The sequence below is a fragment of the Annulohypoxylon truncatum genome (assembly GCF_022578515.1).
Source record: "Annulohypoxylon truncatum strain CBS 140777 unplaced genomic scaffold F4807scaffold_1, whole genome shotgun sequence".
NCBI lineage: Eukaryota > Fungi > Ascomycota > Sordariomycetes > Xylariales > Hypoxylaceae > Annulohypoxylon > Annulohypoxylon truncatum.
Genome location: NW_025953787.1, coordinates 2,189,452 through 2,202,353, shown reverse-complemented (window position 1 = coordinate 2,202,353; position 12,902 = coordinate 2,189,452). Strand labels below are relative to the sequence as shown.

Sequence of the window (12,902 nt, the reverse complement as noted above, 5' to 3'; positions counted from 1 at the left end):
AGTGATGTCAGTGATGGTTAGCGCCACATCCATAGCCCCAAATGTGGCGTCTTTTAGTGTGGCCGTAGCGCTGTGCGTCTCATAAATAGGGGCCATATTATCGCTATCATTCCACAATGTGAGCTCAACAATATCCATCATAACAAATCCCATGATCTTAACCCAGAGATCCTCGACCAGTCCTAGAAATTTAGTCACAATGCTGGCGACAAGGATGCTTCGTATTTCATGGAAACGAGAGTGTTCAATGTTACTATAACATTTACATCGTAAACTAGCTAGCTTAACTTATACTCCTAGGTTGCGACGAGTCCTCCAATAAGATCCACAATTAGCCAATCTCCCATTTCACAGAACCCAAGTGCGCCAATTCAAACAGCTAAATATCAAAGCCATTCAGTACTCGTGCAAGAATTGGTTGAACCAGCTAACAGCCGAATCCTTAGCCCTGCCCATAGCCGCGCGCTCACCGGGCTTCTTCTCATTGCCGCGGACCATACATCCATGCTCGACGCCGGGGAAGTGACGGTAGTCCCACTCAATGCCGAGTTTCGGGAACGTCTCGAGAATGTACGCTTTCAGCTCGGGAGTGAACTGGGGGTCGTGCTCGGGCGCTAAAAGCTGCGTGGGGACCGCGACCTCCTCAATGTCCTTCTTAGTCATCAGAGACGGGTGGCCGGTCGAGATGGCGTCGATTAGAGGGGGGTTGTGCTCCTTAGCACCGAGGCGGAAGACGGCCCAGCCGCCGAAGCAGTAGCCGATGGCGCCGACCTTCTTGTACTTGGCCTTGAGCGTCTTCGCGGCGGCGAAGATCTCAGGCTCGCGGATCTCGCGCGCCTGACGCTTGGCGAAGCCCACCACGTCGAACTTGCTGAAGTCCCCGGCCGTGATGGGGACCGGGTCGACAATCTCGCCTGCGAAGAAATCCGGCAGGTACACTGTCGCGTTGATCTCATTCGCGAAGTGGTCCGCGAGAAGACGTGCGTTGGGGAAGGTCCATCCTAGTACGTCGTGGATGATCATGACGGCCACATCAGGGTTGTCGCCCGCGATGTCTATAACGATGAAGTCTAATAAGAACTTGGCTAAAGGATAGGTTAAGATAGGGAGCTTCTAACTTACAGACATCGTTGTCGTTGAGCTTAGAGATCTTCCCAGTGGGCGTACCGCTCCACTTGAACCCCTTGATGCAGCATTCTTGGTAAGACATTTTTGACAACTTGTAGTAATCAGGGAACTATATGAAAATCTGAATTATATATGGAAGCTGTTTGGCTATGAAGAAGAAGTATCCAAGGATGAATTCATGGACCATCATTCGTTTTATATAGCATGAGCTAGGTAGATAACCTATGCGGATATAGCGGTGTTAGGATCCCTGTTCAAGTTATCCCGGCCGCGTGCCTGAGACCATGATTACACAATGCTGCGGGGTATAAATGGGATTATGTTTGTCATTGCTGCTCGGTGCTCGCTTCATATGTCCAATTCGAGGGGTTGCAGTATGCTGTAAGAGCAGTGAAACGGGTTATCACCCCGTAGCGTGAGCTCGCTGTAGCTTCAAACTTCGGCGAGGCAACAGAACGTGAATAACCTGCACAAAGAGCCGGAAATTACTTCGGCCATACCTTGGAAGGAACCCTATCCCGTATCCGTAAGTATAGAAATTCAGACATGTCCTTATTTTTTTTTTTTTTTTTTTTTTTTTTTTAATAAAATTTGGGGTATCCTAACAGTGCCGGAATTCAATAGTGGTATCGGATCTCACGGGCTTCGTCGGATTTGAGATATAACCCCACTATTCCGCGCTATCCCGATAGCAGGCCTTTTTGATTGGTCTGAATCTTTGTCGATAAGAATTCCGCCCAATTAAATTAGCTGGCTCTACAATTGATTGCACTTATGGTTTTTACTTTCGTTGCATATCAAGCTTATTTTGACTTCCTAGCGATTTACGAAGTCGCCAATCATCCATCTTGATCATCACCTTCGTATATATCCAGTGATTAGCGTAACACATCCGAAGATTGAAGGCTTTGTTCCCGGGGTACGTGATACTGATACAAGCCTTAATTTTCGGAAATAATATATGCGACTTAGCTATTCAGTTGTTAAAAGCGTGCGTGTAAACTGCCTGCATCATCCTCGTCGTAATCGTGGAAGAGACGTCGCAATACGTCGGCGCTCGGAATGCTAACCTGTACCGACATTTACCGGATCATTGGAAGACTTCCGAAGCCCGAAATCCAAGCTTCATCAAAATCTCGTCATGGAGGATCCAGTACTATACCAAGATCATAACTTCAACGGGACATTAGTAGGTAACCTTACCTAGATAGTTTTGGTATCTAGGGAGGGTTGACAAAAGTTTTACACGTGGTTTAACTTCTTAATTATCCCAAGATGTCAATTTTGGTACCTTTTTCACCTAGCATTCACTTATCACGGACCTTGATGTCGGCCTTTCTCCCTATCTCCTAAGCTGGCACAATACATCAACGCCCCCAAATTTGGTAATTCTATTGGCGACAGCCATCTAGTAAAGCAGGTCCATTGAACCGGTAAGCATTGAGGCTCTTAAGAGGGGTAATGCGAAACCTACTGTACTTAGCCAACCAACTAGAACTAAGTTAGGGGTGGCTGATAGCGGGGTACGAAGTCAGCTACCATCAAAAGCTCAAGCAATGGATAGGTAGGTACCTAATCTAAAAGGAGAAGGAAGTTTTTCGACGGTGCGCTTTTAAGTAGGGCACGTATGACATATTTTCTCAATTCGCCGACAATGATATTAACTATATTTACTTTAGCACACAATCACATTAACTTTTCGTGGGATATGTTTAACAATACCCTTGCTCATAAGTGCTAACCTACTGTACCTAACATGTAAATTCACTTGCTGCATACACAGCCCCTCGCTTCAAACGTGAGTCTTGTTGAGGTATGCCGTTACAGGTTATAGCTCCAACGCTGAACTGCGGTTAGCCTTTTGGTATAGCCACCGTCTTTTTGACTTGGCTATGCCCCATGTGATCTTTTTTGCTTTCGATTTATACAAGAGCAAAGCCCAATATTGTCTTGTTGTTGTGAATTCTCCATGTTCCCCGATAATAAGCTCCTCAATTTCATTCCGTTCTGGATCTTCTTCGCCGTCCCATAAATGATCATCATCAACCATGATTGCCAAGCCATACCTTTTGACTGCCGTGGAAGTGCTTAATCTGCTGAAGAGTAACACTATCACGGTTGAAGAATATGTGTCTTCTCTCTTGGAGCGCATCCAGGAGCGGGATAGCATTGTCAAAGCTTGGACCTACCTCGGTAGGACTTCTTATTTTGTTGCCTCCTACCTTTGAAGATGTGGGCTGATTCTCACTAGATCCAGCATTCGTGCTCAGCCAAGCTCGAGCTCTGGATCAAATCCCCCAGGACCAGAGAGGGCCGCTGCATGGGCTAGCAATAGGCGTCAAAGATATTATGAATACTAAAGGTGCCTTAGAGTGTGCTCATGATCAGGAATATGACTTATGCGTTCTAGATATGCCCACGCAGTTTGGCTCCCCCATTTACAAAGGGAACCAACCAGGCTTTGATTCGTCTGCGGTTGCCATTTTACGAGCCGCCGGGGCCCTCATCTTCGGTTAGCCGATTGATATGCTCTTTTCCTATTTGTGGTCTAATCTTTTCCGCAGGCAAAACAACCACAACGGAATTCACCGTAACCAATTCGGGGGGCGGGAATTTTGGTCCAAATACCACTAATCCCCATGACCCCCACCGTACCCCGGGTGGCTCCTCAGCGGGGTCCGCGGCCGCGGTAGCTGACTTACAAGTCACGGTAAGTCTGGGCGCACAAACTGGTGGCAGTATTATTCGTCCGGCATCTTTCAACGGTGTCTACGCTATGAAACCAACCTACAACGCCATCTCACCTGAAGGCCAAAAACCCTTTGCCCCTACCTTTGACACCTTCGGGTTCTTTGCTCGCAGCGTCGAGGATCTGCAGCTACTTGCAGATGTCTTTGGTCTCAAGGATGATGAGGTTCCCCGAGACATACCACTGAAACAAGTCAAGGTTGCTTTGATTGAGACTCCAATGTGGCCATTGGCAGGATCCGGCACAAGAGAAGCCATGGACGCAGCTGCGGCTATTCTCCGAGACAACGACGTGCAGGTCGAAAAAGTAGATTTTCCATCTGAAGTCAACGATTTTGATAACTTGAAACGAGTACAGAAAATCATCACCGCTGGCGAAGCCCAGACGGCCTTTCTCAGGGAATATCGGATGAATAAGACGAATTTGTCACCGGAAGTTCGTGGTATTGTCGAGAACACTTATAATCACACCCACAAAGACATGGTAGATGCTTCCGATACTTACGCTAGGGTGCGGCGCACCATTAACAAGTTGGCCGAAAATTACTCGTTCATTCTTACACCTAGCGCGGTAGATGAAGCTCCACTGGGGCTCGACGATATGGGTAGCGCAGCTTTCAATACTCACTGGACGGTGAGTGTCTATTTTTGTTGTTACTTCTATATTAGCTCGTTGGCTGCTGACCTGATGCAGGGATTCCACATGCCTGTCATCAACGTGCCTGGCTTTTATGGTGCTCATGGTATGCCGATTAGCTTATCTCTTGTAGCCCCTAGGTACCATGACCAACATCTTCTGAAGATGAGTAAGGTCTTCAGAGAGCTCTTGGATAGAGGTGATTTGAAGGTGCAGATCTAATCCTTCTGATGACGTGGTGAAAACTGGTCTGGATCTTAATGGTACCTATTTCTTTATGTATTACACGTTATCAAGTGATGGCCGAGATCTTGACGTAATCTTGGGCTAATGTGAGGCAGCCAGGACAATAGGATACCTATAGATTGTATAATGAATAAAGCAGATATTTTGATACCGGTGAAAAGACAAGCTTAGATGCGGGACATAACGCGAGGCCATTATCAGGCGACCATCTTTCGTGTTAGTAAGGCTGGTCGAAGATAGTAAGGCAATCTGCCCGCGCGCCAACTAGACTACAGATAAGAGCGTTGAAAAAGGATCGACCGTGCAATCTCTTGGTATTTGGTTGGGTTCTCCAGGATGTTGCGTGATGTGACGTTTAATAGCGGGTTGAAGAATGTTTTTGTAGTATTGCTTCTTAGAAAGATTGATGAGTACAAGAAGATTTTGAGACTTAGGTATGAAGTCGGAGCGAAAAAATCATAAAATTGTCATAGGCAAGTATTCTTTTAAACAAATTGCAAGGTTTATATTCCTATCCAAGAAAAGCCCACAGCGGCAACCTACGTAATGACCTTAAGCCAAAATGAGGTTAAGGTGTGGCCCAAAATAGCAAAATACGGGGTCTTACATGGGTGCCTATCACAATTCAATATCAATCCGAGTTGGTATGATATCGTACGGTGTAAAACAGCCAATAGCATCCACAGTACGGCGAATCGCCCGGTTGAGGGCGGACGCTAGTACTTAGGTCCCGTGACCCCCAATTCGACCCCGGATTCTTTAGAAACTTGCACTTCCGGTCAATAACTAGACTCGTAATCTTCAGCGACAGCTTCCGGCACATTTTGAAAAGTCGAGCACATTGGCAACCTTCGCTCTAATTCTTGCTATCTCTTACCTCCCAGTCTTTTTTGCCTACGATTTCCCCATTGACGTTTATATCTTCCCCCTTGTTCAAGCCGCCTTTCTCAGGGTTAGCCGGAGAACCACTACCCATTTTCTTCAACACTTGGAATAATTATCTCCCTTAGTACCTATCTACCTAGGTCTATTCTAAGAATCCCAATGTGGTACCTCCATCGCATCATAGAAACCATTTCATTGCGTCTTTTAGCCTCTCCGGACCAAGATGCGTCTCCTTCAGTGGAATGAAGATGGCACATTTCAGCTTACCAAGGATTTTACGGGTGAGGAGCTCCCTAGTTATGCTATACTGTCGCATACTTGGCTGTTAGACAGCGACGAAGAAGTCACTTTCGACGATCTGGCACAGGGAAAAGCCAAGTCCAAGCCCACAGGCTATGCCAAAATTCAATTTTGTGGTACCCAAGCCGCCAAAGACGGCCTGGAATTCTTCTGGGTGGACACTTGTTGCATCAACCGGAACAGCAGTGCCGAGCTCCAGGAGGCAATAACAACGATGTTTACTTGGTATCGTAACGCTACTCGATGCTACGCGTATCTGACTGATGTGTCAGCCAACAAGGCCCCTGACGATGTCACGAATGATTATCTCCTTGTACGCTCATGGGAGTCGGATTTTCGCCGCAGCAGATGGTTCACTCGGGGTTGGACGCTCCAAGAGCTTCTTGCCCCAGCGTCAGTTGAATTCTTTTCTTACGAGGGCACACGACTAGGTGACAAAAAGTCTCTTCAGTCAATTATCCATGAGATAACAGGCATCCCATATGAGGCTCTCCGAGGAGATGCCATGACGAAATTTACTGTGGACCAACGGCTCTCTTGGGCAGCGAATCGACAGACAAAGCGAAAAGAAGACATGGCATATTGCCTATTAGGGATATTCAATGTTTTCATGCCACTCTTATACGGGGAAGGAGACCACGCTTTCGAACGGCTGCGCCAAGAAATTGACAAGAAGCACGCAGAAAACGTAAAACGGGATCATCTCCTGGCCACGATACCTATTGCCTCTGAAGCAGCTTTTAATTCGCGCCACAATCAGCACGAGCCAACCTGCCTCCCGAACACCAGGACAGAGCTGCTTCAGGAGATAGAACGGTGGCTTGAGAGTCCCGACGAAAGGTGTATATTTTGGCTAAACGGAATAGCGGGCACAGGAAAGTCGACAGTAGCTCGTACTGTCGCTAGGACCCATTACAATCGGGGCGATCTGGGAGCGAACTTCTTTTTCTCAAGAGGCGGTGGTGACCTTAGCAATGCTAACAAGCTGGTTACAACTCTTTCTCGGCAGTTAGCATCTAGATTCCCCTTGGCAAGGCGCTACATATGTGAAGCCGTCAACGAGGAGGAAGATATTATGAATCTATCGCTTAAAGACCAATGGCAAAGGTTGATAATTAATCCGCTTTCGAAGCTCCATAGCGACTATCCTCCTCGATCCACAGTGCTAATTGTTATTGACGCGTTGGATGAATGCGAAAGCGAAAGAGACGTAAGGGTCTTGATAAGGGTCTTGAGTACTGCTAGATTACTCACTAATATCCGGTTGCGAGTCTTCGTTACAAGTAGACCCGAAATCCTGATCCGTCATGGCTTTACAAAGATACCAGAAGTGGAACGCGCGGTCTTTACTCTCCAAGAAATCTCACCCGACATAGTCGATCATGATCTTAGTATCTTCTTCGAAAACCACTTTTCAACAATCCGAGAAGAACGTGGCTTCGATGACGATTGGCCTGGTATGAGGATTATCAAACGCCTGGTAGAGATTTCATGTGGCCTCTTCATATGGGCCTCAACTGCGTGCCGTTTTATTCGCGAAGGTAGACGGCTTGCGAAGAGACGAATAAAAATCCTCATCAACGGGTACCGCTCTGGCGTAGGTCCGGAAAAGCAATTAGACCTCATTTACACCAATGTCCTTCGAAATTCCATTCAGCAGGACTACAATGAAAAGGAGAGACAAGAGTTGTGCGCTATGTTTAGAGAGGTCCTTGGAAGCATCGTGATACTCTGCTCCTCACTTTCTATGGAATCACTGGCGAAGTTGCTCGCTATGCCCCTGGATGATATTAAGGACACCCTGGCTGATTTACATACAATCTTCAACATTCCCCCTAAGACGTCTTATCCCCTTCGTCTACATCATCCCACATTTCGCGATTTCCTTCTAAATAAGGAGCGGTGCAGCGACCTCGACTTCTGGGTGGACGAAAAACAGGCTCACCAAGCTTTAGCCGACAGCTGTCTGGCACTTATGTCGAAGAATCTCAAAAGTGATATCTGTGGGCTTGGATCACCAGGTACTCTCCTGGAGAATGTGGACCCTAATCTAATACAACGATGTATTCCCCCGGATCTCCAATATGCATGCCTCTATTGGGTTGAACATTGCCGACTGAGTGGAAGACGTCTCACCGACGGCGACCCGTTCGACCTTTTCTTCAGAGAGCACTTCCTTCATTGGCTTGAGGCTATCAACCTGATGGGGAAGAGCGCTGAAATGAGTGCCATAATAAGACTATACCATGCCCTCCTAATGGTGTGTATTTTTCATAACGACCTAGGTAGTCATAGCCAGCTCACTCCCCACTTGCTAACATGAGTGGATATTTCAGCCAGACAGTAACGCGCGTCAATTACCGTTCGTCAAAGACGCAAGGCGATTTATCTTCAAGTTTCAGAACATCATCAAACGAGCACCTCTTCAGACGTATTGCGCGGCACTTTCATTCATTCCGCCTAGTAACGAATTGAAATTCCAATTTCGAAGTCAGATACATCCTTGGATCAAAGACGTTCGAATCGCCGAAGCTGATGTTCCGGCGGCCAAGGATGAATTTAATTACGTCAGTGACCTGGCATTCACGCCGGATAGCAAGCAAATTGCCTCAGGGTCGAACTTTGAGGCTGTTAGGTTCTGGGACGTGGCAACAAAAGCCACGCTTGCTAAGTACGAGGGTGCGACGGATAAGATGAGTTCAGTTGCCATCTCGCCAGACGGAACGACCGTCGCGGCGGGCTCAGATGACTTCACAGTTTTAGCATGGGATATAAAGACGAGGACGTTGCGTTATTCTATCAAAGCCCATTCCGGATGGGTTAACTCTGTGGTTTTCTCACCAGATGGCAAGATCCTTGCGTCTGGCGCCATGGACGAAACGGTGGCACTTTGGGATGCCTCAACTGGACAAGAAATCAAAAGAATCGACAATCAATCGAGCTGTGTTAATACTGCTGCCTTTTCTCCCGATGGGTCGTTGATCGCGACCGGCTCCGTTGACCAAATGATCAGGCTTTGGGACGTTTCGAATGACTCGGACGAATTACGCATAATACTCGACGGCCATTCAGGCGCTATTAATTCCGTCCGATTCTCGCCGGACGGAAAGCGAATTATCTCTGGATCTGATGACATGACGTTAAAGCTTTGGGATACAGCCTTAGGAACAGAACTTATGGCATTTAAGGGGCATACGAAGAGGGTTATGGCTGTCGCATTTTCCTGGGACGCTGTCCACATTGCGTCTGGTTCTGAAGACAAGACTGTGAGAATTTGGGATGCAGTTGGCGGCACTGCGGTAGCCATTTTGAGAGACCATACGAGTGGCCTCAATTCTGTCCTATTCTCCCCTGATGGTAAGCTTCTTGCTTCAAGTTCTTTCGACGATGAAGTAAGGCTTTGGGATACAAAGACTTGGACACTGGTCGGGAAGCTTGACGACTTCGAGGAGGACGCTAACCCCGGTATACTACCTAGCCGACAGTCCTCTACTCTATCTACAGGGGAGATTATGGAGAGCGCCAAACTTCTTAAAGGTCACTCAAGTGAGATTACTCGCGTAGTATTCTCACCGGATGGCCAATGGCTTGCTTCCGGTTCGCAGGATGCTACGATTAAAATCTGGTTAAGGAAAAATGAGCATCGAAAACTCGAAGGCCATTCCGACAGCATCAATGATCTTGCATTCTCGCCGGATAGCAACCTAATCGCATCAGCATCGGCTGACAACACCGTGAGACTATGGAACACATCGACTGGAGTAGTATCTCATACATTTGAAGGCCATTCGAACAGTGTACTCGGCGTCCTCTTTTCACCAGACGGCCAGCTGGTCGCTTCATGCTCTAATGATACTACCATACGACTCTGGGACCCATTCATAGGAGTGGCATTGGGCAAGATTGAAGGCCATACAGGACCAATTCGTGGTATTACTTTCTCACCAGATAATCACTTCATTGCGTCATGCTCAGTAGATACGACTGTCCTTCTTTCAGACCTAGAAAGCAATGCAGCATCTGTGGTGCTCCGAGGCCACTCCAATGCGGTTAATTCGGTTGCATTCTCATCGGATAGCAAGTTGCTTGTGTCTTGCTCGGAGGATTCTACGATTAGGTTCTGGAGTAAGTCGGGCGCTGGAGCCGGTATAATCAGGGATACGGTTCCGGTTAGCTCTACCTGTTTCTCCCCAGACAGCCAGTTGATGGCTTACTCGATTGACAACACCGTGAAACTCTGGAACCTAGGCAGCAAGTACACGGTAGGCTCACTCAACGTAGGTGCAATAGTTCGAAAACTCTCCTTCTCTAGTTGTGGCCGATACCTTGAGACTGATAGAGGGGTATTGAGTATCGGTTCTCTCCGCGCTCATTCTCCCTCTTCTCCTTCCTCTATTCGTCCGTATTCCCTATTTGCAACTCATGATTGGTTAAGGCGAGACATGGAAAATGCAATTTGGCTTCCTAATGAATACTATGCGACTGATGTGGCTACCTGGGGCAATTTAATTGCAATGGGACATTCCTCTGGGGCGATCTCATTTATTGAATTTAGGATATGATGTTTATGAGCCATTAATGATACCCATCGCTCTCACGGAGAGATGACTTTTCTTATCAGACATATTGTTTTCCTTCTTCTGAGACCCTGTCTATCTACTTCTGTATTTGAAAGTAACATCAAAATACTTGCCGACTACCTGGTCGATCTCATGATAGAACATCCCCGGCTCTAAGGCATGCGATATTCTTTTAGCCCATTCCACGATCTCGTCGTCTACCGGAAAGCCTTCCGCGCGGAGCGTAGCCTTGGTGTTAGCGAAATTGTCCAAACCTTTATGAAGAAGCTTTCGCAGAAATTGTGTTGAGATTGCATCGCAAGTTCCCGTTACCTACAACTTACCCATCGGTGGCAAAGCCGCCGCTATCGGGTATTCCGATGAGGGCGGCGAGAATCGAACTGGGCGGCGCGTTGCTTTGAGGGATTGCTCTGCAGCATGAGCCTCAACTAAGGGGTGTACAGCCTAGTAAATGGCCGCATGGCCGTTGTCATCTCCTTTACAAAAAAGCTTGGCCGTCCTGAGGTTGATTTAGTTCTCGATCTGCCTTGCACCTAAGCCTTTAGGGACACGCCCTCCGTCGATGGCTAGATTGTGGAGGTCTAGCAAGAGGCAAATTGTATATACCCCTCCCCTTTTCCTCTTGTTGGTTCTATACCTAACATTTTAATTGGTTCACCCACTATATCATAAGGGGCAACATTGTCTCCCTTACATGACACTTGCTCGACCCGTTATTTTTCTTCCAACCTATTTCTGCCCAACTTTTATGAGTTATCGAGGCAATGATTCAGAGGAGTTGCTAACCTCGCAAGGACAGTATTGTCTTGCCTCTCCTTCCCTAAGGTCTTATATCTTTTCATTACTAGTCTACACTGTACCTATTCATATACAGCTTTATTTCTAATTAGTTCGCCCTAAAATCCCCAAATGGATGTCTATGGCGTAGCTCTGGTTGTTGGTGCTGGTGAGAAATGAATTTTAAAATCACATCGTCATCAGCGTGGCTAATATCTTCTGAATAGGGAGTGGAATCGGTCTTGAAACCGGGTTGACCTTTGCAGAGAGAGGTGCCCGGGCAGTTATTTTCGCTGACCAGACACTTGATGCAGCGTCAGAGGCGTCGGCAAAAAGCAAATCTCTTGCCTCAGCTAAAGACTATGGGACTGCTGCCATCGCCGTTGACGTTAGAGACCGAGAGTCTGTGAAAGCAATGGTTACCAAAGCCAAGGAATTGTTCGGCAGAATAGACTACGCTGTGAACAGCGCCGGAGTTAGTAAGCGCGACAATGGGCAATCATGTTGCTAACCAGCGTCCTTTAGCTGCCGCGTCAAACCCCAGCGGACACGTCAAGTGTGGATGAAGCGGAATACGACCTGTTGCATGATGTAAATGCAAAGGGTATTCTGCATTGCCTCCAAGAAGAGATCAGTGTGATGAAGAATCAGGAGCCTCTATATGTCGAAGGTCGCAGCGGTCGCCGAAGTATAGGTCCTGGTGCGATTGTCAACGTCACTTCTCTGTCTGCTGTCCTCGGCACGGCTCAATCAATCACCTATGTAGCAAGCAAATTTGCCGCGCGAGGCATAGTGAAGTGTGCAGGTGAGCCAGACTCTGGGCTATCAAGGAAAATTGGTCATACTCACATGGAGATTACAGCCCTTGAAAATAGGAGCTCGGGCCTTCGGATAAACGAAGTGTGTCCGGGCTTCACAGATACGCCGATGCTCAGACGTGGAATTGAGAAGCAGCCAAAGGTTGGCGAAATCATCAACAAGTCTATGCCTCTTGGTAGGGTCGCGACGCCTGAAGAGATTGCGAATGTGATTCACTTCCTTGCAAGTCCAGGAGCAAGCTTTGTTAACGGACAGACGTTGGTGGTAGACTCTGGAGTGTCAGTCCCTGTCCTTACTTGACAACTTACTCCCCTATGTTTCCAGCTAGTCGACTAAAATCTGCTTTGCATCCAGGTCTGGCTCCAAGTATGACTAAGTTAAAATGACTATCATCTTTTTTAAAAGTGGTAAGGTGATAGATAGGTTATGGGTTAGGAAATCTTTAACCTAGAGGAATAAAGTTACATATCTCCTACGGCAGATCTCGCAGGACTTATACCTGTCTGTCAAATATAAATAGCCTGGGGACATCCGCCAACTCAATCGAATCGATATTTCGACCCGACCAGTCCAACGTCCTCCAAACTAGTCGGTCACATGTACTATAGGCGTAATTGTTGCCAGTAATGTGAAGCTCAGTTCGGTTCATCTTCTATCCATTTACGCGATGATTTACTGCAATGGATGGCGCGTCTATGTTATCGCTACCACAACCTATGAGTTCCATCCTTGTCAGGGGACAATGTGAATTATTCCCAATTAGGGATAGTGTGAGACCAGGG

The 12,902-nt window shown here is 47.2% G+C and overlaps 4 protein-coding genes across 4 annotated transcripts; 3 read left to right on the top strand and 1 right to left on the bottom strand.

The window, feature by feature from the left end:
- Positions 1–140: 140 nt before the first annotated feature.
- Positions 141–1,681, bottom strand: F4807DRAFT_406221 (dienelactone hydrolase family protein). The gene is made up of 2 exons (XM_047996272.1): positions 1,123–1,681; positions 141–1,055 (listed from the first exon to the last, which is right to left on the bottom strand). Exons 1-2 carry the CDS (start codon positions 1,208–1,210, stop codon positions 397–399), a joined length of 747 nt encoding a protein of 248 aa, XP_047859699.1. The 5' UTR covers positions 1,211–1,681; the 3' UTR covers positions 141–396.
- An 846-nt stretch (positions 1,682–2,527) lies between these two features.
- On the top strand, positions 2,528–5,185 carry F4807DRAFT_406210 (amidase signature enzyme). The gene is made up of 7 exons (XM_047996271.1): positions 2,528–2,636; positions 2,697–2,792; positions 2,851–3,321; positions 3,380–3,490; positions 3,539–3,640; positions 3,693–4,510; positions 4,571–5,185. The coding sequence occupies exons 3-7, from the start codon at positions 3,177–3,179 to the stop codon at positions 4,733–4,735; spliced, it is 1,341 nt and encodes a 446-aa protein (XP_047859698.1). The 5' UTR covers positions 2,528–2,636; positions 2,697–2,792; positions 2,851–3,176; the 3' UTR covers positions 4,736–5,185.
- A 368-nt stretch (positions 5,186–5,553) lies between these two features.
- Positions 5,554–10,970, top strand: F4807DRAFT_24451 (vegetative incompatibility protein HET-E-1). Its single transcript, XM_047994325.1, has 2 exons — positions 5,554–8,204; positions 8,281–10,970. Exons 1-2 carry the CDS (start codon positions 5,868–5,870, stop codon positions 10,504–10,506), a joined length of 4,563 nt encoding a protein of 1,520 aa, XP_047859697.1. The 5' UTR covers positions 5,554–5,867; the 3' UTR covers positions 10,507–10,970.
- F4807DRAFT_466449 (oxidoreductase) lies at positions 10,863–12,420 on the top strand (the record flags this gene model as incomplete). Its single annotated transcript, XM_048002386.1, has 4 exons — positions 10,863–11,470; positions 11,529–11,776; positions 11,827–12,106; positions 12,164–12,420. Exons 1-4 carry the CDS (start codon positions 11,434–11,436, stop codon positions 12,418–12,420), a joined length of 822 nt encoding a protein of 273 aa, XP_047859696.1. The 5' UTR covers positions 10,863–11,433.
- Between the last annotated feature and the right edge of the window lie 482 nt (positions 12,421–12,902).

Excerpts from the sequence above, each read along its gene's own strand:
- F4807DRAFT_406221 (XM_047996272.1), bottom strand. The coding sequence starts at position 1,210 with ATGTCTTACCAAGAATGCTGCATCAAGGGGTTCAAGTGGAGCGGTACG. Across the intron at positions 1,056-1,122 it reads GCTCAACGACAACGATGTCT|ACATCGCGGGCGACAACCCT; the intron begins GTAAGTTAGAAG and ends TCATCGTTATAG.
- F4807DRAFT_406210 (XM_047996271.1), top strand. The coding sequence starts at position 3,177 with ATGATTGCCAAGCCATACCTTTTGACTGCCGTGGAAGTGCTTAATCTG. Across the intron at positions 3,491-3,538 it reads AGATATTATGAATACTAAAG|ATATGCCCACGCAGTTTGGC; the intron begins GTGCCTTAGAGT and ends TATGCGTTCTAG. Across the intron at positions 4,511-4,570 it reads CTTTCAATACTCACTGGACG|GGATTCCACATGCCTGTCAT; the intron begins GTGAGTGTCTAT and ends GACCTGATGCAG.
- F4807DRAFT_24451 (XM_047994325.1), top strand. The coding sequence starts at position 5,868 with ATGCGTCTCCTTCAGTGGAATGAAGATGGCACATTTCAGCTTACCAAG. Across the intron at positions 8,205-8,280 it reads TATACCATGCCCTCCTAATG|CCAGACAGTAACGCGCGTCA; the intron begins GTGTGTATTTTT and ends TGGATATTTCAG.